The sequence below is a fragment of the Dipodomys ordii genome, unplaced genomic scaffold, assembly GCF_000151885.1.
Source record: "Dipodomys ordii isolate 6190 unplaced genomic scaffold, Dord_2.0 Scaffold176, whole genome shotgun sequence".
NCBI classification, from domain to species: Eukaryota; Metazoa; Chordata; class Mammalia; order Rodentia; family Heteromyidae; genus Dipodomys; species Dipodomys ordii.
The window spans coordinates 770,020-796,869 of record NW_012267392.1 but is presented as its reverse complement, the minus strand read 5'-3'; the positions used below and the strand labels follow the sequence as shown (position 1 = coordinate 796,869).

At 44.1% G+C, this 26,850-nt stretch overlaps 1 protein-coding gene across 5 annotated transcripts in view; it reads right to left on the bottom strand.

The window, feature by feature from the left end:
* Positions 1–26,850, bottom strand: part of Wdfy4 (WDFY family member 4) — a 275,656-nt gene that overhangs the window by 90,055 nt on the left and 158,751 nt on the right. For all 5 annotated transcript variants that reach the window (XM_013033730.1, XM_013033733.1, XM_013033734.1 and 2 more), the window contains 4 exons: positions 20,162–20,368; positions 16,909–16,960; positions 14,714–14,880; positions 2,289–2,437 (listed from right to left, as the gene is read on the bottom strand). In XM_013033730.1, coding sequence (XP_012889184.1) covers positions 2,289–2,437; positions 14,714–14,880; positions 16,909–16,960; positions 20,162–20,368 — 575 coding nt within the window. The remainder of the gene's footprint in view (positions 1–2,288; positions 2,438–14,713; positions 14,881–16,908; positions 16,961–20,161; positions 20,369–26,850) is intronic.

The following is a 26,850-nucleotide window of genomic DNA, read 5'->3' as shown; positions in this document are numbered from 1 at the left end:
GGCTCTGCTGACACCTTGATTTTGTACCTCTAACTTCTGGGCTGTAAAACAATAAATTTCTTAAAGCCACCCAGATTCTGACAACCCTAGCAAACTAATATAGCCAAGAAAGAAACCCAGTAAAAATTAATCTTGGAGGGTTTCTACCGAAAAGTCTCAATAAATAAGTCCAGTCAGACAGGGGGGGATGTGCAGTGTTCTTAGACTTTGTGAAGGGGGTTTATGGTACATCAGAGAGTCTCTTTCAAGGTCTAATGACCAACTGTACTCAACTTGATAGTAGTCTTTTAGAGAAGCATTTCAGGGTTGACTTAGCTTTATTTTTAACAGGCTTATTTATGTATCTTCCTTAGTCTCTATGGTCAGAACCAGATGTAATCCCAATTGATCTGACATGATCTACAAGCCTGTCTCTGAGAACCATCTCTCCAGGAATGCCAGGAGTTTCTTTGGGCAGTAGACAAGACCCGGGAGGGCTGGTGCTGTCTGATTAACAAACATTTCTTTGAGGTATGGTAACTAAAATTACCCATGCAATTCCCCAATGACACACTTGTATAGTCATTTGTTCTCGCTCTGCTCCTCTTTGCATTCTAGAAGAGTACCTTTCCAGACAGGAGGAGTCTCTCTTGTCATTGTAAATCAAGTGAGTATGTTCAACCTGACCACTGGGCTTCTATTCAGCGTGCAGAAGAGAGTCGATTTGATCATGATTAGAAGTACCTCATAAACACAATGTACCTAATCAATACTATCTTATCTAACACCAGCTCAATCCAAACCCAGGTGGAGTGTGAGACGATGGATCATACACGTCTCCACGTGGACATGCCGTGTACACTGGTAGAGTAGAAAGCTTTCACCAGCTCTCAGAAAGGCAAGTCTGCAGACCCATTGTCACTATTGATCAGTATCAATAAAACATGAGCAATAAGATGAGAAGAGTGTGCCAAGTATTAATTATGTTCCTCCTGCCTTGGAAAAGCACAGAAGACTTGCAGCAATCAGTGAGCGTTTGATATGAATAAAAGATGGAAATTAGCAGAGGGAAGATGCCAAGGCCTAGAAAGCAATTCTAAATCTAAAGAGGGTGGGCTGATGGCTCCCTTTCCACACCCTCTGTCTCGGGCTTCCTGACATGCACACACACACACACACACACACACACACACACACACACACACATTGGGGATTCAACTTCTTACCCACTAGCAGATTACAACTCTCATTTCTTTGTCAGTAACCCAAGCAAATGGTAGAATCCCTCTGAGCTGGAAACTTAGTAACAATCTCAATTCCTACCCCAGACTTATTGGGTGAGAAATCAGAGAGCAATCAGGGCTCCAAAGTCTGTGCTCCAATGAGACCTCTGGGTGATTTGAATGTAAGCTTGTCTACAAAATGACAGGGCTGAGTGTATACTCTCATTGTGCGACCTTTGCTAGCCATAGGAGAAAGCCTGTCTCTGCACAAGGTAATCTTTCTCCCAACATCTTCCACAGCAAGGATCAAGTGAAAAGCCTAACTTCATAACTGGACTTTTAGAAAAACTGCCACCCCCATGAATTTGATTTTGAATGGCTCTACTTTATGAACACAGGAGAACTGATCAGTAAGAGCTAGTTGAACGCAGAGAATTGATCAGGAAGGCTAGCTGAATGCAGATAGATTCGAACATGCATGCTACTAAAGAAAGTCTTCAGAATTTCCTGCTAGGGCTGTCAAATATTGATGTCAAAATGACTGAAGATTTCTGCCCAAACCTCACCCATCCTCCAAGAGCCATTTCCCTCAGGAAGCCTCCCATCCCACACACCAGTTCAGATTATCTAAGTATGGAAGTCCAAGTGCCTCCATTACTCCATGAAGACAGTGTGCTCCATCCACTCTTCCTCCAAAGAACCTGTTTGTGTTGTTCAGGTTATGGGCTGCACGAAGGGTCATGCCCACTATGTAGGCACCAAGTCATGACTGGCCATAAATCATTAAATATATAAACTGATGTGACTGAATTCAATTACCCAAGAACTTGAGGAAATATTCACAAGAACCGTGCTCATTCTGTACCATGAGAGACACAGGGAGCAGCCATGCTGTCGCCCAAGCCAAACACTGCATTGGGGAACCATGGCCGTGGATGGTGTATGCTTGTAGGTGGTTGTTTTGTCTCATGGCTCCATTTCAGGGTCCAAGTCCACAGTAAGAACCAAATGGGAGTTTGGAAGGTAGAGGTGTCTGGAAAAGAGACAGGGCTGGGACAAATCTGCTGGGAGAAGTAGAAAACTCACTTGGATAAGCAGTGGCGGGTACAGTAGACATCGCCCGTAGGGGACAAGGTGAAGTTCTCACAGATGTAGAAGTGGTGGTGACCGAAGAGCAGGACCCCTTCCGAGACCAGGTGGCCTTGCACAATCACCAGGGGGATCTTCTGTGTCACCTGGAGAGACAGAATGCCAGAGGCAGGCTGTGTGCATGAAAGAGGAGACAATGACCAGCCACCCATAGGGCACCTGCAGGTGATAGTAGTGGTGTCTTGTAAGAATGACAGACTATGTGCCTGTCGTCCTAGCCACTCAGGAGACTGAGATCTAAGGATAGCACTGTAAAGTCAGCCCAAGCAGACGAATCTGTGTGGCTCTTATCTTCAATTAACCAGCATACAGCTGCAAGTAGAACTGTAGTTCAAGTGGCAGAGGGCAAGTCTTAAGCAAAAATGGTGAGAGGGAGAATGAGGCCTAGAGTTCAAGTCCCAGTACCAGCACATGCACTTGCACGTGTGTGTGCGTGCATGCATGCACGCACACACACGTGCATTCCCATGCATGCACACACACACACAGTCACTGATAGACTGTATTGCTATTCACAAGCTGTGTGGTACTTCTGCACCCAATATCCTGTGCAATTTTTAATCTGCTCCAAAACTTAGCCACCCTCACCCAGGCACATGCTACTTATTGCTGGATAAGACCCTGTAAAGTCCTTTCTCTCACTTTGATCTTCTCCTCCTAACTATACAAAGTATTTTGCAGTGAACAGTGAAGCAAATTCACCAGTCACAAAACATCCCTCAGTTATAGAAAAAGAATTTTTCCAAGCTGGGCATCAGTGGCTTATGCCTCGCTACTCAGGAGGCTGAGATCCGAGGATCCTGGCTCAAAGTCAGCCAGGATAGGAAAGTCCATGAGACTCTTATCTCCAATTAACTACCAGAAAACTGTAAGTGGCACTTTGGCTCAAAGTGGTAGAGCACTAGCCTTGAGTGCAAACACTTGGGGACAGAGCCCAGACCCTGAGGTCAAGCCCCACAACCAAAAAAGAAAAGAAGAAATTTTCCAGGGACCAGCAGATCAGTGGCTGAGGCAGAAGTTGAGCCCAAGTCTGCCCAGTACAAGCTTGGAACTACTACCTCTGCAAGGCCAAGCAACTGTGTGAGCATCCTGAGATCCTTTGTCCTGGACAACAGCATGCACTGTCAAGCTGGGGAAGTGTTGGCAGCTCTCCAGAACTGCTTCATCCACAGACAGCACCTGGCCTACATCACATTCCTTTCCCAGGAGCTGCCTGTGCCCAACCCCTGGTCATTGTGGAGGGGAAGCTCAGCCTCCTAGCCTCCACTCAGAATCACTCTGAAGAACCAATCCTAGACCTCTACTTCCTGGGTAGAGACCTATGTTGAGGTCTTTGCTGGACCTGCATTAAAGCTAAAGTTCTCCACTGGAGAATATTCTGCCTCAGCTCAGGCTCATGATTAACTTCCCAGCAAATCATACTTGTGGCAATGACCCCAAGCCTCACTGGTCGTAAGGACAAAAACGGGTCGGGTCCTTCCCTGCCACAGAGCCCTGGAAGAAAAAAGCAAGGAGCTTGAAGGGACTGAGAGTGAGGCCAAGACCAACAGTTTTTTAGGGGACTTTATGCTAATGGTAGCCATACAAAAGCGGATATTCTGGGGAGAAAAAAGCAAGGTTAGAGGTCAGATGAGAACCTCAGTGTTGTGGTTTGAATATCATCTGTCATCACTTGAACTGGTGTAGAGGCTTAATTACCAAAGGAGCAGAAGAGTGGGGAGTCAGTGAAGCCATTGAAGAGCTGATTAGCTCCTTAAAATGGGCTGTCATCCATTTAGCTGCAATCAGTTGTAAGAAATTGAGTTAGACATACTTGGCTCTCTTTTTGCTTCTTGTCTCACCATGTGATTCTCTCTCTGTCTCTGTCTGTCTGTCTCTGTCTCTCCCCATCATGCAACTCTATCCAGCACAAGACCCTCACTAGAAGTCACACCGGCACCATATTGCTTTGACTTTCTACCCACCAGAACTGTGTAACAAAATAAATCTCTCTTTTTAATAGTCATTACTCAGCATCAGGTATTTTGTTACAGCAATGACAAACGGACTGAATGCCATAGTCTGAGACAAAGCTAAGCTAAGCTTTGCTCATGTTTGGGAGCAATGGTGAGGCTACGGTATTGAAACATGAAAAGCTGACCCTGAGTACTAGTTTTCAAAACCAATTCATCAAATAGGCTTAGTCAAAGTCAGGGCCTATGCCAGAAAATTGAGATTAACTGAGGGTTCATTCCAAGACAAGCATTAACCACTACAGTCCAAGGTGAGTTGGTGCTGAGTGGTTTTTCCTAAGTAAAGACAAGCCAAGAGTCTTGGCTTCTGTAACCAAGCCTGCTACATGCACAGTTGGGTGTCTGAGCTTCTCCTAAATCCTTCTAGTGCATCTAATATAAACTGGTTTCCAATTTCACTCTCTCATCCAGATGGTCATTGAGTCAACAGTTGTGGATCAGGAGGGGTACCCAGCTTCACTGGTCTTCCCAGAGGCTGTCACCATCCTCATGTTACTGCGCCCACAGTATCTACCTTAATACAGTTTGACAATGTGCAACTTTACATTTCATAGAAACCAGTCTGGGTTGTGAATTGTGATCTTTTCCCAGGATAGTAGCAATTCCCGTGTGAGTCTTCCTCAAGATGCTGAGCAGGGCAGTAAGCCATAGCTCCCATCCAGACTCAGGATCACAAGAGAAACAATCAAGACTCCACAGGGAGGTACGTGCCAGATTGTGATGCTTGGTAGGTCCAGTGTATTTAATGTATCTTCAGCTTTTCATCAGGACTAGGGTGTTAACCCTAGGAGAAAATCAAGAAGTATCTGTATACTCTCCAAAAGATCTTTATTATTATTATTATTATGGCAGTATGAGGATTTGAATTTAAGACCTGTACATGAGAGTCAGATACTCTACTCTTTGAGCCATCCCTCTAGTCCTTTTGGCTTTAATAATTTTCCAGAAAGAGTCTTAAGTTCTTGCTCAGGACTAGGCTTGGATCATTATCCTCCTACCTATACCTACACACACACACACACACACACACACACACACACACACACACAGGTCACTCTTTCCTTGTATCCTGTCACATGATATACCTCCACCCTGGAACCAGCAAGAGGGCCATTGTTAATTAAGGGCCTTTGGCTCTACACATCCAAACAAACTCTTTTCTTTATAAAGCTACCGTGCCTCAAGTATTTCATTGTAGCAACACACACACACAAAACCCTAATACAGAGGATTACACCAGGATGCTTATAAACTTTCTCTCACCTAACTTTTACAAATGAGGCTCATGGGACTGCCAGTCTTCAAATTTACACACTTACATCAAATTTACACATTGTACCAGTCCTGGCCTAAGCACCTCCAGAAACTCTCTCCTCCCAGTGGGAAGTGCCCCCATCACAACCACCACAACGCCTGCTTGGGAGGCCAGAGGGCTCCAAGCTCATGCCATGGTCGGGAGCTTCCCTTTGGGGAGACTTAAGTAACAACCAGAATAAACAAAACCACAAGAAAAATGTCTGGTGAGTGCTGGGTTAAGAGCCTAGAAATTGATCCTGCTAGAAAAGAAATGGCATTTTAAAAACTAGAAAATGTGCCCAAGTGAACTATTACTTGCTCTTCCATTTAAATTAGCCCTGGGAGGGGGCCTCCCCGTGTTACTTATGATTACAAAATCCCCCATGCCACGATGTGATCGACCACTTTTACAACAGTGGAACTTTTGCTTTATAAGTAGAACTTTCTAAAGGTCAGCCGGATAATATATTATCATACTCAATGGGTGAATGGCTAAGAAGGTAGCCGTATCTTGCTCTCTGTGTGATGACAAACAGGTTGTCTGGAAATCTCACAGTTCTTGAGCTGAGGTCCAAAGGGCAGTAGTCCTTTGAGTCATCTGGTGGGAGCTCACATCAGCACTTTCTCCCACAGCCAGGCCTCAGTGGTACCCCCGGTAGAGGACTAGACCAACCAGAGTTCTCTGCAGATTTCTCTAGTGTTATTAAGTAGCAATCCAGGGCAGTGCTCAAATTTTGCAGGTGGAACAAGTGGGAACAGAAATCATTGAAAGTAGAACCATGGCTCCATTCTCTGGTGTTCTCTGTAATGTACAGGGTGAGGGAGCCTTTGCTTTGCTCACGCTTATTTATGTCTTCATCTATTTGCTTATTTATGTATTTAACCAGTATTGGGGCTTGAACTTAGGCCCTTTTGTTTTCACTTAGTTTTGGGGCTCAAGATTGGGCATGCTAATGCTTAAGCCACAGCTCTACTTCTGGTTTCTTGATGGTCAATTGGAGATAAGAGTCTTAAGGATTTGTTTGCTTGAGCTGGTCTTGAACTTCAGTCCTCATATCTCAGTCTCCTTTGTAGCTAAAATTACAGGCTGAGCCACCAGTGCCAGGCCTTGCTCACATTTATCATCTGTCCCCATCTACATTGAGAAGTACTGGCATATGGAAGAAGTTACAGTCATTCTTGGCATTCTATACCAAATTCACAGATGTTTCAGTTTCTTATATGAATAATAGAGTATTTGCCTGTCACTGAAGCATGTCTTCCCTTATACTTTAAATCCTCTCTAGATGACTTAAGATGCCTAATATAATGCAATGCCAATGTTATTAAAATAGTTGTTATGTTGTATTTTCCAGGGAATAATGACAATAATGTTTAGTATAGACATGGTTTTTAAAAATTTATTTTTTATCCACTGTTGTTTGAATCCTTGAATGTAAAGCCTGAAGATACTGAAAGCTGACTGTACACTTGTTTTTTTTTGTTGTTGTTGTTGTTGCTTGTGGGGCTTGAACATAGGGCCTGGACATTGTCCCTGACCATTTTTGTGCTCCAGCCTAGCACACTACAACTTAAGTCACAGCACCACTTCTGGTTTTTGAGTGGTTAACTGGAGATAAGAGTTAATTGGAGAGTTTTCTGCCCAGAGCCAGCTTTGAACCACAATCCTCACACTTTAGCCTTCTGAGTATTACAGGTGTGAGCCACCAGCACCTGGCTTCCATTTTTAAAATTAAGGCAAAGATTGCTGGCAATAATAATAATAATAATATCAAAAAGTGGAGAGGAGGTCTGCGTGGATTCTGGCATCTGCTTTTTTTACCTTGGTCACAACTATTTGGAATATTCAGTCACACTGCAATCAGTGCATGTTTAAAACAACATGGAGGGAGGAGTGGGGGTTACATCATATTCATAAACCGCTTTGTTGAATGTCAACTCATTTTGTAGCACTACTTAAGGATGAAACTATACATGTAGATATACACATACATATATATTAAAGCACTATGGAGATCCTGCACACATATATGTGCAACAGTTAGAAAATATGGAAAGAAATCTAGTGTGTGGATCTCTTTATGTTACCAAGACTTCCAGGTTGAGACAAGGAGCAGGGATGCCCCCTGCCTGCCTACCTGTGTCACTACCATAGCAAACCTGCCAACAGCCAGCCTCACCTTCCTCTCAAACTCAGAGGGCACTACCTGGAAATAGCCATAACTTTGATGTTGCTTAGTTGCTTCACTATAATGTGAAACATCACAAGCCCTGAAGTCAGTTCAAAGCATGAGGCTCTACTTGGCAAATGAGTTAATACCAGAGTATATAATGAGCCAGGGTCTCTCTGCAATACTGTAAAACCTGGACTCGGGAATTGTTAGGTTTTGCACTGCAGTCTCCCCAGAGGCTTGTGTACCAGCTGGTGTGATCTTGAGAAGGGATTGGATTGTGAAGGCTCTGTCAGCTTCAGGAGTGGATCAATCCATTGAGATTCATAGTTAAGCGACATTATGTAGCCTGAGCTGGAGGAAGCAGGGCACTAGAAACACGATCTAGTAGGGTCTAACTAATCCTTGGCCCTGGAAGGCTCTCTTTCTTTACTTTCTGGCTGCCAAGAGGTGAGCAGCCTCTTCATGAACGTTCCCACATTCATGATATTCTGCTTTTCCTCAGGCCCCAATCAATGGAAACAGCCAACCTCTAACACTATGAGCCAAAATAAATCTTTCCTCCTTTAATGTGTTTTTCTCAGCTAATAGGTATTCATTTAAAAACTTACTATGGTCAGGCACCAATGGCTTACACCTGTAATTCTTGCTACTCAGGAAGGGTGAGAGCTGAGGATCATGGTTTGAAACCATCCAGGGCAGGAAAAACTGTGACTCTTATCTCCAATTGACTACCAAAAAAAAAAGGCAGAAGTGGAGCTTTAGCTTAACCAGAAGAGTGCTTGAGTAAAAAAAGCTCAAGGACAACATCTAGGCCCTGAGTCCAAGCCCCAGGACCAGCACAAAAACAAAACAAAACAACAACAAGACAAACACCAAACTTAGTACACATACTAATCACTTAGGCATCTTAGTTAAGATTCACATTCTTTGGTAACATCCTTAGAAGTTTCTATTTAACAGATGCAGAGTGATACTTCAGAAGTCACCACTAATAAGCTCTCCAGAGGATTCTGATATGGATGATCTAAACACGAAACACTGAGAAACTGGGCCATGTGCATCAGCGGGGCTGCAAACCATGGGGTGGAATCTGCTGTAAGCATGTTTCTCACAAGCCCTGGATCTATTTGTCCTTCATTCATTTGCATGTGCCCCACCCAGTAGAAGGCACAAGGAAGGGAACTACAAAGGCCTTCAGGATGTGGAAAGTCTAACAAAATGGGAAGGGAGGTGCAGGTGCTCTGGGTATGCAAAGAACGGTGTCTTCCCCCTGCTGAGCTAGGAGAGGGAGACATCAGAGATGTGATCCCTGAAGAGGTAACATAAGCTAGGGGGTCAAGAAGATTCAAAATAGGAGAGGAGAATTCCAGGACACTCTCTTTAAGCAGGTTGACATGTTTTCGGTTTATAGACAATACTGTGTAGAAAGCTGCCTATGTGCCTTTATGTATGTATATGTGTATGTGGACATGTGTGGACATGTACATGTAAGGGTGAGGGGGAAAAAGTCATGAAGCCAGGTCAGAGATGACCCCTATATAAAGTATGTCACAGAAAGTCTCAAGTAGGGATGACACAGGCACCTGTGCATTTTATGAAGTCATGGAGATTCACCCAGACAGGAAGCTTCGACATGGGACATGGCAAAGGTTAGCATGCCTTCTTGGCCTTCTCTACATAGCCTTACCTAAAAATACCTGGGAAGTACTTGGGGGAGATGCTGCTGTCTCCTGTTCATAGGGAAGGAAGGGAGGGAGGAGTGCAGGAAGGATCTGCCCTTGAGCTGTTCCTCAACAAGGTCAAACTCATATTTTACATTTTTATATAAACAAAAAGTCACATATTTAATTTTCATGTAATCAAAGAGAATAATGGCCAAATGAAGCATCACTGGTATTCTGACTCTGGACAGATCTAGAAGCTGCACAGAAGGGTGTAAGGGATGATCTGACAGGGGACCACAATGACGATGCATTAAATCTATCACACTCGTATCAATGGAGCTGTGTGCAGAGAACAGCCCTTGTGTTTCTGGGAATCACTAATCTATGGTGTAAAGGCATCAGGAATAATTAAATAATTACCATCCCAGGTACTGCTGGAAGTGACTGGAACCCAGTTGTTCAGACACGGAAATAAATTCACTATCACCATCCTAGCATTCCAGGACTGCCAGTTTACCCAGGGCCAGGCTAGAGCCTGCAGCTACCAAGGCCTCTGGCAGTGATGGGCCACCAGGTTATGCCCCAGAGCCTCATGGGTATCAGAACAACTGCTTCCAAGAAAACAGGAGGAGGAAAAATCAGAATTCTATAATGGGAGCAGGGACAAATCATTATGGTTCTGTCCTGAGGGCCTTCTCTTAGAAATTTAGACATAACTCAAGGCCCACTAGATCTCCAAGAGACATTTAAATTAGGAAAATTTCCAGTCTGACATCAATGCCTGCAGGTTAATGGTACCAGCCTGTGTGTGTGTGTGTGTGTGTGTGTGTGTGCGGGACACCCACCCACACCCACACACACACACACACACACACACCCTGTTTTGTGTATGCAGGATCATGTTCCTACTTCAAAAGTAGTGTACCCTTTCTTTTTACTTCAGCCTCTAGCTCCTATGTCTTCCGGCCCACTGATTTTCAGACTTAGGTAAGTTCCTGGGTCTGTCCTCCTGATACTCTTTCTTGCCTTATGCTTTAAACCTGGGTTTCATTGATTTTCCATAGAAGCCTCAGTCCCAGCAACTTCTTGTTCTGGCAAAATGCTACATGTTCTGAAGGATGCTAGAACTTTGAGACTTCCCATCCTAGCAAGTCAAAGCTCTCACCTGATCGTCTGTCTTATCTTCCACTCACTTGGATGTGATTTTATTTTGGGGGGGTCCACTTGTGGGGCCTGAACTCTGGGCCTGGGCACTGTCCCTCAGCTCTTCAGCTCAAGGCTAGCGCTCTACCACTTGAGCCATAGCACCACTTCCAACTTTTTTTCTTTTTGCTTATGTGGTACTGAGGAATCGAACCCAGGGCCTCATGCATGCAAGACTAGCGCTCTACCACTGAGCCACCTTCCCAGCCCAAAAGACCTTTTTTAGGTCAGGATATGGTAAAGACACTTGAATATCTATGTTCATTGCTGATCTATTCACAATAGATAAGCCCTACAATGAATGAGTGGGTCAAAAAATGTGGTATATATGTAACTATGGAATTTTACTTACCTATTAGGAAAAAATAGTTTTATGTCATTTGCAGGGAAATGCATAGACATAGAATAAATCATATTAAGTGAAACAAGCCAGGTTCAGAGAGACAAATGGCATATTTTCTCTCCTATATGGAAGCTAGATCTAAAATGCAAATATGCATGATAACATATATGGGGCTCAATACATTTACACACAAACTGACTAAAGGAGGATATACTTAGGAGAAGAATCCAAAAGTATAACTTCTCTGAACAAGTAATATACTGTTTATGAAAATTTTTACCAGGAAGTGGACACATGTTGGGGGGGGGAGAGGGCAAAGGAGGCATAGAAATGGAGGGATGAAGGGTGAGCAAGTACACTCATGGTATTCAATATACATTATGCAAAAAATGAAATACATAACTTGAGAGCAGGGATGGGATGGGAAAAATGGAGAAGAATGAAGGATGCAGTGTCATTGACTCACAAACACTGTACTCATAACCTGACTTACAGAATTGTAACCTCTTTGTACAACAACTTAATAATATCATTTAAATTTTTTTATTTAATTTAAAAATTAAATTTAAAAGACCCCTTTGGGCCCCAGAGTTTCCCATTCTGTGGAAACACCACTCTGGCTTGTTCCTGGCACACTCCATTTCCTGCGTTGAGAGTCTATGTGGAAGTGGCTTCATGGATTCACTGAGGGCCTTCCCCTTCCTCAGAGCCATGATATCCCCGGGTTCTAGGGATGGAGATATACGTTATAATAGCAGATGTGAGCTCCCTCATCACAGAAGACAGAGTATCAACAAGGGCATACTGCACTCATTCCTCTTTGCCACAAACTGATGAGACAAGGAGTAAAATCTCAATTTGAAGAGAAAGGAAGTGACCTCCAGGGACTCCCATCCCTTCCTGGAAGTCTCTGAGCCTGTGAATAACAGAGGTGAGACTGGGAATGGGTGGAGTCTGTACACAGCTCTCCGTGCAACCTCTGCCCAGTGGCCCAGAAGCATGTGCTGGATGCCCCACTTCTCCACGGAGCAGGCCTGTCTGGAGATCTGCTGACCCTGGGGAAACTCAGTGCATAGCTTACCCCAAACCAGAAGCAACAAATATAACCAATGAAACAAATCACATCCCCTTGTAGCCACGTGCTGAGAGCTAACACCTGTAACCTTAGCTACTCAGGAAGCTGCAATCTGAAGATGGCCATTCAAAGCCAGCCTGGGCAGGAAAGTTCCTGAGACTCTTAGCTCCAAGTAACCACTAAAGAGCCGGAAGTGCAGCGGCAGCTCAAGTGGTAGACACCAACTCTGAGTAGAAAAAGCTAAGGGACAGTGTCCTCACCCTAAGCTCAAGTCCCAGTACTGGCACAACAATAAGTAAAAGAATAAACAGTCCTTGCAAAGAACCAATGTTCAGACAGAGGCAGAATCTCTTTGAAGTGGCTCTATAACTGCTTCTGGTTAACCTCCCCTGGACTCCCCCAGGCCCTCCAGCAGGCTCAGGGGCATTTCATGCTAAGTTGAGGCTGATGCCTCTCCTCTCCTGGACTCCCCTGCTGGCTATGCAGGCTCCCATCTAGACCTTCTAGGGCTCCTGCTGGCATAGCAAACCATGTATGACATTCATGACACATTCCCCGCTGTGACCAGGAAGCCAAGAGACTTGAAACTTAAGTAAAAACTGGTGAGGATGGAAAACAGCCTCTCCCTAGTCCTGGTCTGCCTCCACTATGGGGAAAGCAGTCATCTGTGAGCTTCAGACACACCCCCGCCCCCTCAACAACAACCCTGAGGAAAAACATCACTGGGTGAGACTATCTGCAAAAAACAACTCTCAACGCTGGGCACAAGTGGCTCACACCTGTAATCCTAGCTACTCAGGAGGCTGAGATCTGATGATCAGGGTTCAAAGTCAGTCCCAGCAGAAAAGTCCCCAAGAGAGTCTTCAATTAACCACTCAAAAACCTGGAAGTGGTGCTGTGGCTCAAGTGATAGAGCGCTAGCCTTGAGCACAAAGAGGCTCAGGGATAGCGCCCAGGCCCTGAATTCAAGCCCCCCAACTGACAAAATAAAAACAAACAAAAAACTCTCAAAAGCCAGCTGCTGGTGGATCATGCCAATAATTCTAGCTATTTGGGAGGCTGAGATCTGAGAATCACAGCTTGAAGCCAGCTGAGGCAGGAAGGTCCATGAGACTCTTATCTCCAATAAACTACCAAGTAAGCCAGAAGTGGAGCTGTGACTCAAGTGGTAGAGCACTAGCCTTGAGCAAAAAAGCTCAGGGACGACATGCCCAGGTCCTGAGTTCAAGCCTCAGGACTGGTATAAAAATAAAATAAAATAAACCCTCTCAGACATAGAACTTGTATGGCCATGAGAGATGAGAGCTGGACCTCAGGGACAGGCCTGTAAACCCCAGACCTTGACCTCAGTCCTGCCCAGTGTGGGGCTGAACCCCCAGGCTGGTGTTGGGAGCACATGGCACCAGGCTACCCTCAGTGACTCTCAGAAAGGGTGGACAGGTGTTGAAGAAGCAATGGGGACCAGGGACACCTGCATGGCAAGCAGTACTCCAGAGGTGCCCCCCACCCCGAGAACTTCAGCCCTGGTAACCCTGACATACACTAACCTAGGTATTGTGCTGAAGGGATTTCATAGCTGAAATTAAGGCTATAACACAGCTGATCTTAAAAGATTTTCATGTGTTAGTTGGTAAGCCCATGCTGAATGCCATAGCCACAACAGCAGAAACTGAGGGAATTCAAGCCAGCTCTTTCATCCAACCCATGCAACAGCAGGAGCAGTTTCACATCCTCTAGGAGTCTGCCTGGAACAGGTCCCTTGGGGGGACATCTGCAGTCTCAGAGACCTGCTCCTGCTCACCTTAGATTCTCAGCTGAGCTCGTCACCTGCTCCTGGAAGTCCATCCAGGCCACTCAATCTGTAGGCCAGGATCAGAGCCACCCCACGGGCAGAGCACCCCTCAGCCCCATGCATGCCTCTCCAAGTGTGCCCTGTCTCCCCTCATCTGTTGTGCAGGGTGTCTCTTCCACTGACATTCCTGTGTAAGAGCCCAGCTCACTAGTGAGACTGAAAGAAAGAAAGTTGAGTATGGATGTGCGTGTGTGTGTGTGCGTGTGTGTGTGTGTGTGTGTGTGTGTGTGTGTGTACCCTAGGGCTTGGATTAGAGCCTGGGCACTGTCCCTGATCTCTTTTTTTTTTGGGTCCGGTCGTGGGGCCTGAACTCTGGGCCTGAGTGCTGTCCCTCAGCTCTTCAGCTCAAGGCTAGCACTCTACCACTTGAGCCACAGCTCCATTTCTGGCTTTTTCTGTGTATGTGGTGCTGAGGAATCGAACCCAGGGCCTCATGCATGCAAGGCAAGCGCTCTGCCACTGAGCCATCTTCCCAGCCCAAGATCAAGAATTCTTAACTTAAAAGGGGCCCCTCAGATTGCTGTGGAAGTCAAGGTAGGAAGTTCCAGATTTCACCTAATAAATTGTTAGTTTAAGTGCCTGGCCCTGGGCCCACAAATTTTAGAGCCTATCCTTTTGCCCACTGATCAACTAGTAAGCAGTTTTAATCATGAGTGGTGATCTCCCTTGCCACATGCGATAGGCCAGCTTGGTTCTCTCCTGTAGGAAAGCTCTTCATGTCTAAGCAGGGTGGCATGTATTACCTTTTCTTGATCCAGAAGCTCCTGTAAAATCACTTGTCTTTCCTGACACAGCTCCAAGAAATCTTCTGAGTGTAGACTTTCGTGCAAGGCAGGAAAGAATGTCAGCTGTGTGCAGTCTACAGCCACCTCATCAGGCTCCCTGTCATCTTCCTTGGGTATCAGGTCTTCTGCAGTATCATAAAAGCACACACAGTTTGGGCATGAGCAGCCTGGCATCCCGTCATGAGGGAGGGAGTGCAGCATTCACCCGTGTCATTGAGAAGAAAGTCAAGGTTCTGGAACTGACGTGCACAGGATGGCTTGTCACTGCTTCCAAAAATTAGACAATCCCTGCCCCCCATCCTGTGCTATACTGGTTACCACACCTGATAACAGACCCATCTGGGTATGCCCCTAGCCTCTGCAACTTCAAATTTCAGTCAGAAAAGCAGCTCAGTGTGTGTGTGTGTGTGTGTGTGTGTGTGTGTGTGTGTGTGAACTAGGACTTAAAACTCAGGACCTGGTGTGTGTGTGTGTGTGTGTGTGAACTAGGACTTAAAACTCAGGACCTGGGTACTGTGTTCGGCTTTTTTACTCAAGGCTGGTGCACAACCACTTAAGCCACAACTCTACTTCTGGCTTTTTGGTAATCCATGGGGTATAAAAGTCTCACATCCTTTCCTGCCCAGGCTGGCTTTGAATCATGATCCTCAGATCTCAGCCTCCTGAGTAGCTAAGCTTACAGGCATGAGCCACTGGCACCTTGCTTATCCATTCTTTTACAAGAGTGTTGACTGTTCAAAATACAGCAGCAGTATCTTCTTATTGTAAAAAAGGAGACAGCTCTCACCAGTGTACAGTCCCCTGTAAGGAAGCTCTTCTCTGTGCCTGACCCTTGAGGTAACATTTATCCATCCAGTCCTAGAAAATGTGTAGGCATGTCAATGAAGAAATGACCTTTTTCTGCCCAAGGTCACACAGCTGCTAGAAATAGGGACAGGAGCTAAACAGAGCGGCCTTTTAATCTGTAGGTTGTCTGGCTTTCCAAATATTTTTGTCTAAATAAGTATATGTACACATATTAATTTTTCACAAGCTAATAATATGTCATTTATACTTTTTCTTCACTAATACTTTTCACTCAAGAGTACATCATGGGCTGGGCACCCATGGCTCAGGAGATCTGAAGTCTGTGAGACTCTTATCTCCAATTGATCACAAAAAATGCCAGAAGTGGAGCTGTGGCTCAAATAGTAGAAAGCTAGCCTTGAACAAAACAACTCAGAGACAGTGCCCAAGCCCTGAGTTCAAGCCCCAGGACTGGCATACACACACACACACACACACACACACACACACACACACACACACACACACACTGTGGTCACATTTCCATTCCATTTAAATTTTTCTGCACAACCTCAAAGGCTGTGAAATGCTCTATTATTAAGTTTTTATTAAACGCTCTATTATTATCACTAACCAACCCATCCTATTTTTCAGAGAGGCAATAAGTTCAATGTTGGCCATTCTGGGGGTGGCTGCCCACCATCTTTTCTGCATCTTTTCTGCACAGGCGTAGATTTCGTTTCTAAGGCAGGGGCCTGTGCATCCCAGCAAAGCGCACAGCTGTGTGGTCTCGTGAACCTGCCTCTTCCCCATTCAAATGGTCTCAGAGCAGCCACGTTGCTCATGACTACAAAACATGAACCACATTGCTGAACCACAATCAGAATTTCTCAATTTGAAACTGTCTCCTCAGGTTGTTACAAAGGTCAAGGCAGGAAGCCACCAAAGATTTTACCCAACAATTTGTTAATTTGAGTTGCATCTTTAAAGGCTTCTAAAGACAACCTTGGGGTAGACACACAAACTTAAAAGCCTGTCCTTTTGCTCATTGATTGACTAATTAATAGTTAGATCACCCTTCTCACATACGTAAAGATACCTTGTTTCTCTCCTGTGGAACATTCTTAGTGAGTAACCAGGGTGGCATATATTATCCTTTCCTTGATCAAGAAGCTCTTGTAAAATCACTTGTCTTTCCGGACTTAACTCTTATCTCTAATTAACTAACATGAAGCTGGAAATGAAAGTGTGTGTCTCAAAGTGGAAGAGTGACACCATTGAGAAAAAAAAAGCATCCTATTGAATAAAACTACTAAATATGGCTTAATTTTATTAAAGGAAAAAACATAAATTAATGAACCTAATACCTTGATTTTCCGCCTTGGTTTGAGACGTACCACTCTTTCTATCTTGGTTTGCCTAAAACAGGAGCAGAGAAAAGTAAAATTAAACCCTGAATACTATGTATATGGCCCTCTCCCTGCCCTTAGATTCACAACCACACACACACACACACACACACACACACACACACACACACACACTTTTTCTGATAACTCAAGAAGCAGGGAAAGGAAAATGTGAAATCCTACAGGACCACAATAAAATGCAAGTATTAATGTTCCTGAGTCAAAGGGAAAACCCACAGTCTTCCATTAAGTAGGATTTACAGTAATTACCAAAGACAGACTAAGATGGGATTAGAGAACATGCAGAATGTCTGAGCATGGCCTGCGCTAGAGAGGGACAGAGTTGGGGTGGGGGAGAGGAAGGGAACACCAGAGAGCAGAACCAAAGTAAGCAGTCCACTGGGCGGGTGACAAGGACAGATTGTGTCAGAAGCTCTGGTTCTGTTCTCTAGTTGTTCCCTTCCTCCCCCCTTTCCCCCTCTCTCTGTCCCAAGTGTTTATTGGATAAATTAAATATATATATTTGTGTGTGTGCCAGTCCTGGGGCTTAAACTCAGAAGATGGGCACTGGCCCTGAGCTTCTTTTGCTCAATGCTAGCAATTGAACCACAGCTCCATTTTTGTGGGACTTTGTGTGTGTGTGTGTGTTCCTTTTTTTTTTTTCTGAGGTAAGAGTCTCACTGGCTCTCCTTACCTGGGCTATCTTCCCACAGCAATCCTTAGAGCTCAGCTTCCTGAGTAGCTAGGATTATAGGCATGAGCTACCAGCACCCAGCATAAATATAGTTTTCTCCTTAGGTTTGAGGAGGGGATTTTAGTATGGATACCAAAATGCCAGGGTTGCATATTAAAGAGCATAGTTAACACGGTACCTTGAGATGGATGTGGATACAGAAGGTTCAACTACAGCACCCCGAGGTTTGCAAGAGTGCCTTTCAGAATATTTTACATTATGAATGTTCAATGAGGACATGAGAAACTAACAGACTGATATTGCCTAGGGTTCAAGTTCATTTCTCTGCTCATTAAAAGGCAGGAAAGTGTTTAAAGAAGACGGAGCAGACTAACTTGAAAGCAAAAGAACAATGAAACAGATTCCTTGCACACAGAGGAGGGCCAGAACCAGGAGCCCAAAGTCTCTCTCTCAGGACCCGCTAGATACAGGGTCCCCTGTTCTCCTTCCACTAGTGCCATGCTTCAGGTCTCTTGGTTGAGGAGTGCACAGGTGCTGCTGAGACTCTTCTGATTGGTGATCCTGCTCCCTCCCTCCCTTCCTTCTGTGGTGCACAAGCGCAGAAGTTTCTCTGTGATTGGATGGACAGCTAGGGGGACAGTGTCGGACCATAACCATAAAGTGTGCCTATGTGCCTCTTGCCTGTGTGAACCACTTAGGTCACTGACTTGAGCTTGTGGAAATCACGGCATTCAAGAGATTGTTTATTGTAAAACTTGTTCCAGAATATGCTCATACCATAAATAAGGCAATAGCATTGCAAGTTCTAAGTTCTCAATGACAAAGAATTTGTCCTGGCAGACAATGGCCATAGTGGTTCTTTCCATAGCCTGGTTATCCAGATGGTGAGTCTCTTAAACTCAGTGACAACTCCCATCTCTATCTGTATGCTCCTTCTAAGTACTACCTTCTACTCCTTCTACCATCTAGCTACCTCCTCCTTCTTAGTGCCTCTCTTCTGTTAAATGAAATCAATAGCAAGCTATGGAGCCAGGTGCCCCAAATCCTAGGTGCTCAGGAGTCTGAGATCTGAAGATCACAGTTTAAAGCCAATCTATTCAGGAAAGTCCATGAGACCCTTATCTCTCTCATCTTAACCACCAAAAAGCTGGAGGTGGAGCTATGGTAGAGCACTAGCCTTGAGCAAAAAAGGTCAGGGACAGAACCTAGGCCCTGAGTTCAAGCCCCAGGACCAGCACACGTGCACATACACACTCATACTCAGAAAATGTTATAGGCTGAACAACTGTGGCCCACACCTGTAACCCTATTTGAAAGGATAAAATTGTTAGGATAATGGTTTAAGACCAGCCCAGGCAGAAGAGTTCACAAGATACCGTCTCAATGGAGGGCTAGATAGGATGGAACGCTCTTGTGGTACTAGTTACCGCTGGGTAGCCTAACATCAGTGAATCGTGCTCAGGCATGCAACTGAGCAGGAAGTGAGACTCCACCTCAAAAATAATCAGCTTTCCCTCCCTACCACCCAGACATACCACTCCTGGGCTTCTAACAAGAACATCACAAGACAGAATGCCACAAAGACACTTGGACATCTATGTTCAGTGCTGCACTATGCACAATAGCCAAGCTATGGTAGCAGCCCAGATGCCCTACAATGGATGAGTGGATCCAAAACATCTAGAATCTATACACAATGGAGTTTTACATGGGCATTAGAAATAATAATATTATGTCATTTGCAGGGAAATGAATCAACCTAAACAAATAAGGTTAAATGAGGTAAGCCAAGCTGAGAGACACAAACAGCATATGCTTTCTCTTATATGAGGAAGCTAGATCTAAAATATACCCTGACATGATAAATTATACAAGACTCTAGGCATTCACGACCAAAGCAGGATACTCTTTGAAGAGGAACACCAAAGTGCAATGCCTATGTGCATCTGATCATATAAAATAATGTTTATTGAAATGACCTCCAGGGAATGGAAACAAGATATTTGTTTCTCTGTTGTTTTCTTTTCTTTTTATCTTGTTTATCTGTCTTTAAGAGGATAAGAGAGGCACAGAAATTGAAGGACAAAGTGTGAACAAACGCAGTGAAGGTACTCACTAAACCCTATGTTGAAAATGAACTATACAACTTGTAAGTAGGGACAGGAGGGAAAAACAGGGGGAGAAAGCAAGGGAAGGGGTGACATTGTCCCAAAACAGATGTACTCTTTACCTGACTTTTGTAACTGTCACACCTGTATAATAACAATTTAAAATTTAAAAAAATAAATCAGCAGAAAATAGGACTGGTAACATGGCTTAGTGACTCAGTGGTTAAAGTGTTTAGAAAGCCAAGCACCACAGTTGAAATCCCAGTACCACAAGAAAACAAACAACAGCAAAACAATGTCTCTACATTTACCTGTACAACTCTTGTCTCCTACATGTTGCAAACATGATCCTGGATGGGTAGCTGAGCCACTTTCCTCATATTCTTACTCTCACTGTCCTAAGGCTTACCTTGCCCATGCCTGGGCTCAGGGCCTCCTGTGGAGACAAGCGTCTGAGGCGTTTCCTCATGTGAGCAGGGCCTTCTCTCCAATCCAGTTCCCACTGGGCACGTGGGCTGGCTCCTGCCATCTGGCCCCATAAGCCCAGCTCCCCAAAGAGCTGTTCCTGAATCCTGGCCCAGGCACTGGCTGCCTTTAGGTGCCCACATCTTCGCCTCTGGGAAGCAGAAATACAACATTATCTTTGGGCACTTTTTCCAGTAGGCTCCAAATGAACAGGCCAAGTGCTCTGCGATTATTTAAGAAAGATTCCCCTCTGGGTATCCCCCAGGAACCCTCAGGATGTATACAGTGTCCCCTCTGGATCAGGAGCAGGCCAGAAGAAGCTGACCCCAGCCACCAGACCGCTGGTGAGGGCAGAGAGCAACAGACCCTGAAAGTGTTGAAGCTAACCTGCTGAGTAGACAGATGTTTTGTACATGGACATGGAATTTCACCATGGCCCCTACTCTTCCAAAATAATGCTGAACATACATCTTCTAGTGACCTGGACTGGAGGGAGAGTGGAATTAACAGCCCTGCCACAGCTGGATGATCTGAGCAAGTCATTCCCATCTCTGACCTCATGTAACCTCCAGCTATTAAATGAGACACTGGTCTGGATGATATCTCAGGGCCTTTCAGACCTTAATATCTTGTGATTGTGTGTTTGAGTGTGTGTGTGTCAGTATATGGGTACAATGCATCTTGATCAATGTCACCCCTTCCATCCTCTCCACCAACCCCAGCCATCTCCACAACTTATCTGATTTCACTTTCACATATGCATATTGTATTATGACTATATTTACCCATCCTTTTTTCCATTCATCTGTTTCCTTCCCCTGGACCTCTCCCTCTCCTTGTATATTCCAGATTCCTGGTATTCATTTTGTTAAGCTGTGTAAATTAGTTGTTTGAAGCTGTTAAACAATGTTAATCCACACTTCAGTCAATCTGTTGGTGTATAGATGCATATGACCCTCTCTTGTTTCATATATGTTCATAGTTTAGGTCTAATCTCCACATGTGAAAGAAAGCCTGTGCATTTTGTTGAATGTCCAAGCATTCTAGAAGGTTCACATAAAGTAAAACTTTCTGTGTTAATGATGATCATCCCATCAGTTATTTATGAAATTCTATTTGGTTTTATGGTCTCAGATTGTCTTCTCGTACTCTAGTACCATTTAAGGATAAAAGGGGCCAAATATGCTGAAATAGATCATTTGTAATTATGAAAAAAAAACCAAGGGAATCTGTTGGGGATACTTATTTGGGGGAGGGAAAGGGGTCAGGCGTGTGAGATAAGGGGTGATTGATTGGAATACAGTGTATATATGTGTAGAGATGTAACAATGAAATCCACCTTAATATAAGCTAATAAACATTACATACTATGTTATACATAATACATGTAATATCTATAATACATGTATGTTACATATGTTATATATTACACCCTACACTGCTGTTATGTCTGTTGTATAATACTTGTATATTATATATGTTATAAAATACACCCTACACTGCTGGTATAGGCCACCCTGAGGTGGCATACATCACCATGTCAGTGAAATATCATCATCAGGTTTGGACAATTGAATCGATGCTGTAATAACTGACATCAGTACTGACAATTACCACCAGCAGAGGCATACATCAGGCCAAGCTCCTCTCCTGCTTCATCTCATTGTTCTCTACTCAGTGGGCAACATGAGTAAAACTTTTCCATCATCCCCAGGAAGATACAAGCCTACCCAGGAGAAGTAGCTTTTCCAGGGGCTAGGAGCAGTCACACTGAGACTTAACTACTCAAGTGGTAGAGTGCTAGCCTTGAGATAAAACAAACAAAAACTCAGAGACAGTACCCAAACCCTGAGTCTGAGCCCCAAGACCTGGCACAGGAAAAAAAAAAAAGATAGAGTGAATGCTCAAGATCCCATTATCTTCAGCAAAGGGTGATTACATCTGCATTCTTTTAAATATCTAGAGTGTCTTAAATATTTAAAAGCTTGGAAAGTATTCTCATAGATTAGCTTGAAAAATGCTGATTTTTCTCAAAAATACCTAATCAATGGTAAAATTACACGAATTTCTCAAACTCTCCTAACCTCAGTCAGGCCCTGTTGATGACAATGGCCCAGGCTTACATTTCAGGAGATGGGTCAGATCCCACCTTTCTGGGTTCAATGGGTCCCTGCTGTCCTTCCTACAGACCAGGCAGACCAGGCAGAAACCCACAGAGTTCCCCCAGCACACCTTCCACTCTTACAACAGAAATGTCAAGTTCTTGTTGAGATGCGAATCAGCGTTTAATAAACAAACTCCTCTCCCTCTGCTGCAACTGATAATACACTGAGTCATGTGGGGACTGGCCTGAGAGGCCTGCCCAGCAGGCACATAACTGTACCATGCCCTTCAGGCCCTGAGGACATCAGTGCTGGGATACCTGGGCACCCACAGTAAAAGCCCAGGGCATGGGACAGGGGTGGGAGGTAGGGAACCAGACCTGCTGGCTGATCCCTGGGATAGCCACCACAGATCACAGGGCACACCCACCCCACTGCCCCTATCAGGATACGGGAAGGCTGGTACAGGCCCCACATCCCAGGAACCCCTAATCCCAGCAAGCATGCTCTCAAGTATGCTTCAACAGATGGAATACGATCTGGAAAGCAGTGCCTCTCATGACTATTGCCCCTGGCACCACACCCCATCTCCCTTCATAGGTACACCAATGGTTCCCTCCATTTCACCAGTCCTCAACCCCCACAGGTAGTAATGGTTCTTTCTACCCCACCAAGCCTCACCCCCCATAGGTATGCTAATTGGTTCCTTCCAACTCACCAACCTTCCATAAGTTTGCTAATGGTTCCTCCTCCTCTCCCCAGTCCTGTGCATACCTCTTCACCTAAACCTCTACTAAGTTGTAAACCCCTTCAAGGCAAAGCAGTAGCATAATTACTGCATTTTCTACACCTTGCATAGGCTTTGGAACAAAGAAGTTGCTCATAAATAATACAAACCATAAGGTTTTAATACCACATGTCATATTTTCTAGTGATTAATCTTCTTAAAATTTTTATCAATAAAACTAGTATGTAACCACATACCGGATATCTATTGTTTACTGCCACTGTCCTAACCAGATGCTTTCACATGGGCTACTATTTAATATTTGCAGTTTAGAAATGCTCTGCTGTTTAAAAAGGGAAGAGGGGAGGGAAGGAGGAGAAGGAGAGGAGGGGGAGGAAGAGGAGGAGAAGGAGGAGAAGAAAGAGGAGGAGGAAGAGAAGAAGGAAGGAGGGAAAAGAGAAAGAAAGAAAAAAGGAAGGAAGGAAGGAAGGGAGGAAGGGAGGGAGGGAGGGAGGGAGGGAGGGACTGAGGGGTAGGCCAAGAAAGGCATCCCTTGGGATTCCAATAGGGCTCTGACTGTCCTAATCATCCCTGGTGTTAACCCTGAAGGAGTCAAGGCTACAAAGGTGCTGTAAAGACCTGAACTTGCCCTTATCAGGTTGCTCTTATCAATCCACGGCACTTAGGATAACAAGCAAAACCTCTAATTGAGCACAAGCCCAGTGGCTTGGCCCTGCTTCATCCTCACCCTGTGTCTCCCAGCTCAAGACTCCTAACCATTTTTTCCTTTTAGTAATTTTTCCTGCCTCAGGCCTTTCACACAGGCCCTCTTCCTAGCTCAAACACTGCTCCCTGAAGGATTTCAGCCCATACTCTCCCTCCTGCAGTTTTCAGTTTAAAAAGTCATTTCCTTGACCCATGCAAATGAAATCCAATCCCCCTTATAAACATTCCTTGTATTCGCATATTATCTATTGGGTTGTGAAGTTATTTAATGTATGCAATATCTGAATTACTATTCACTGGCAGAAATTTCCTCCTAATGTCTGGCCTCAGTCTCTCCTGCTGTTGGAAATTTACTCTCTCCCCTAAACCCCCTTTTTCTTGGGAAAAGAATATCAATGGGAACAAAACTGTGAAAAAAAAAAAAACAGAACAAAATTATTGATAAAGGGCAAAAACCTCTTGGTAAAGGTGGACCAGTAGTCAGCCTGTGTCCCTTCTCCATCTTTGCTAAAAAGCAAAAGAACATCTCTCCCTCACTCAAGTTTACCAGGCTGTCAGCTTTGCAGAAGGCTACTGACCACCTTGAGGCTTATCACCAGCTGCACTGAGTTGCTGTGTTAGTCAGGAGCTTAGAATAAAAATCATTTCTGTAGTAGTGTCAATAGCATTGATAGTAATGGTCACGCTGACTAAGTCAAGCTTATGTTCTGCCTACGCTCTTGTGACTCAAGGCTATGTTTTTGCTATGTTTTGCTTCTGTACCCTTACTTGCTTGCCTCAGTAACAGGGCCTTAGGCCCAACAATTGAAGACCACCATTGAATGGTTCCACTATGGGCAGTCAATTGCAAATTATTATGTATGATATTTACCATAAAGAACAAATGAATTTAAAGGTCATATAACTATAACCAATGAAAATGAGCCAAACCTGCCTGGCATGGCTTGTCTATGTAATTCTTTGTAACCTATCCCTATAAAAACCCATCCTGCTCTGAGCTCCGGGCCGTTCTCCTACTTTCCCAGTAGTAGGAAATGGTCCCCACATGGTGGTAATAAAGTTCCTAGCCCTTTTAACTGGGTGTCCTGGAGTCTCTTTTGGATCTGGGATATAATAATGTATATCCACATTTTATAGTGGGGCTGAGACCAATGCCCAAGCCTGTGTGCTTGCTATCATGGTGAGGCAGGCAGGCTAGAGAAAATGAAGCACTGAATCTATTGAGGATTCTATTAGAAACACAGAAGCGTTATCTTCTTTGCTTTAACCCTTACACTTCTTCATAAGCTGAAGTATTGGTACAAAGAAAAATGAAAAGACTAAGAGCAGCTTTTTCCATCTGACCTTGCCTTCTGGCCCAAAATAATGAATGTACTCTAAAGCCTGAGCAGGGATAACATAAAGACAGATATGTGGTAATGAGGAATCAAATCCAGAGCCTCATGCATTCTAGGCAAGCCCTCTATCTCTAAGCCATGTTCTAATCCAGTAACCTCACCCCTGGGCATTTACCCAAACGATCACAAACAAGACCACACTAAAACTACCAGCACAACCGTGTTCACTGCAGCATTATTTACCATAGCTAAGATATGGAACCAATCCAAATGCCTCTCAGTAGATGAATAGATCAAGAAAATGTGATACACACACACAATCACAAAATGGAAATCTATGCTTCCATCAGAAAGAATGACATCATCTCATTTATAAGGAAATGGAAAGACTTGGGAAAAAATCCTATTAAGTGAAGTAGGCCATACCCAAAGACACATAGGCTCCATGGTTTCCCTCATTTGTAATAATTAGTATATAGCTAGGATAGTCCTAGAAGAGGATCTCAATAGCTCAATAGCTATGTACATATAGCCATCTAAAATGATGCTAATTGAAATGAACTCCAAGATATAAAAACAAGATGCTTTTGTTGTTTGTTTTTAATGTACTGTGTGAAGTCATTTCTTTTTTTCTTTTTTTCTTTTTTCCTTTGGTTTATCCCCTGTTGTCACTGTTGTTCTTTTTTTAAATTTTTGGTACCCTGTATCTTGTATATACATTTATCTGATTTGGGAAAGGGAAGGAAAATAACAAAATGGTGAGACAAAGGATAAAGAATGAACCAATGCAACAGTGATACTCACGACAATATGTTGGAAATGAATTTTACAACTTGGGGGAGGGGAGTCAAGGTAGAGGGAAAGTGGAAAAGAACAAGGGAGGGGGTAACACTGTTTGACAAGAAATATACTCATTATCTTACTTGTGCAACTGTAACCCCTCTGTACATCACCTTTACAATTAAATTAAATTTTTTAAAAAGAAGAAAGACATGTATCCTGGAGAAGCAAATACTTGGGAAAATAACTCCTCCTGACACAAGTGTTCATCACAAGGATGGACATGTATCTTGAAAGATGTATGGGAGAATATATCCTTTCTTTGATAATGATCAAACATAATGATCAAAGTTTAATGAGTGTGTCAGTCTTAGAAACCCTGAGCCCAGTGACAAAATAACACTGAGAGATTCAATGTGCCAGGTATGAGAACAAAGAGAAACACTTACCCTAGAACAACTTTAAGTCCAGCCCTGCCTTTATCACATATGTCCCCCATGTGAAAGTGCTCAGGTGTCTCTGCTTTGAGAAGCCGCACTCTCTGTTAGAGTGTGTCTGTTTCTCTGCTTCTCTCTTGTCTGCTTGCTCAACCGTCTGCCAAGTTGTCCTACCACTGTCACTTGTCCTGAAGTTCTTATTCTGCGATCAAAGTCAAGGACCTGGGACTAAAACGGTAAGTGTAGGATCCCTACTGCTAGAGGAAAACTTTGCAAACCCTACCAGGAAGTGGTGAGAGCCCCAGCAGGGTCCAAGGCACCAAGGGATCTCCTGGTGGAGGAAGATGATCAGGGCTGCAATCCTGTATCCTCAGCTGCTGATTTATGAGCACTAAGCCCTTGAGTCAACTTCATAAACCACTGGTGACCACTTATTGACTTACACAATGTAAAACCTGAACCCAAGGCCCTTCTAATTTTTTTATTTGATTCATGGTGGACATGGAGAAAAGAGACTTGTTTCT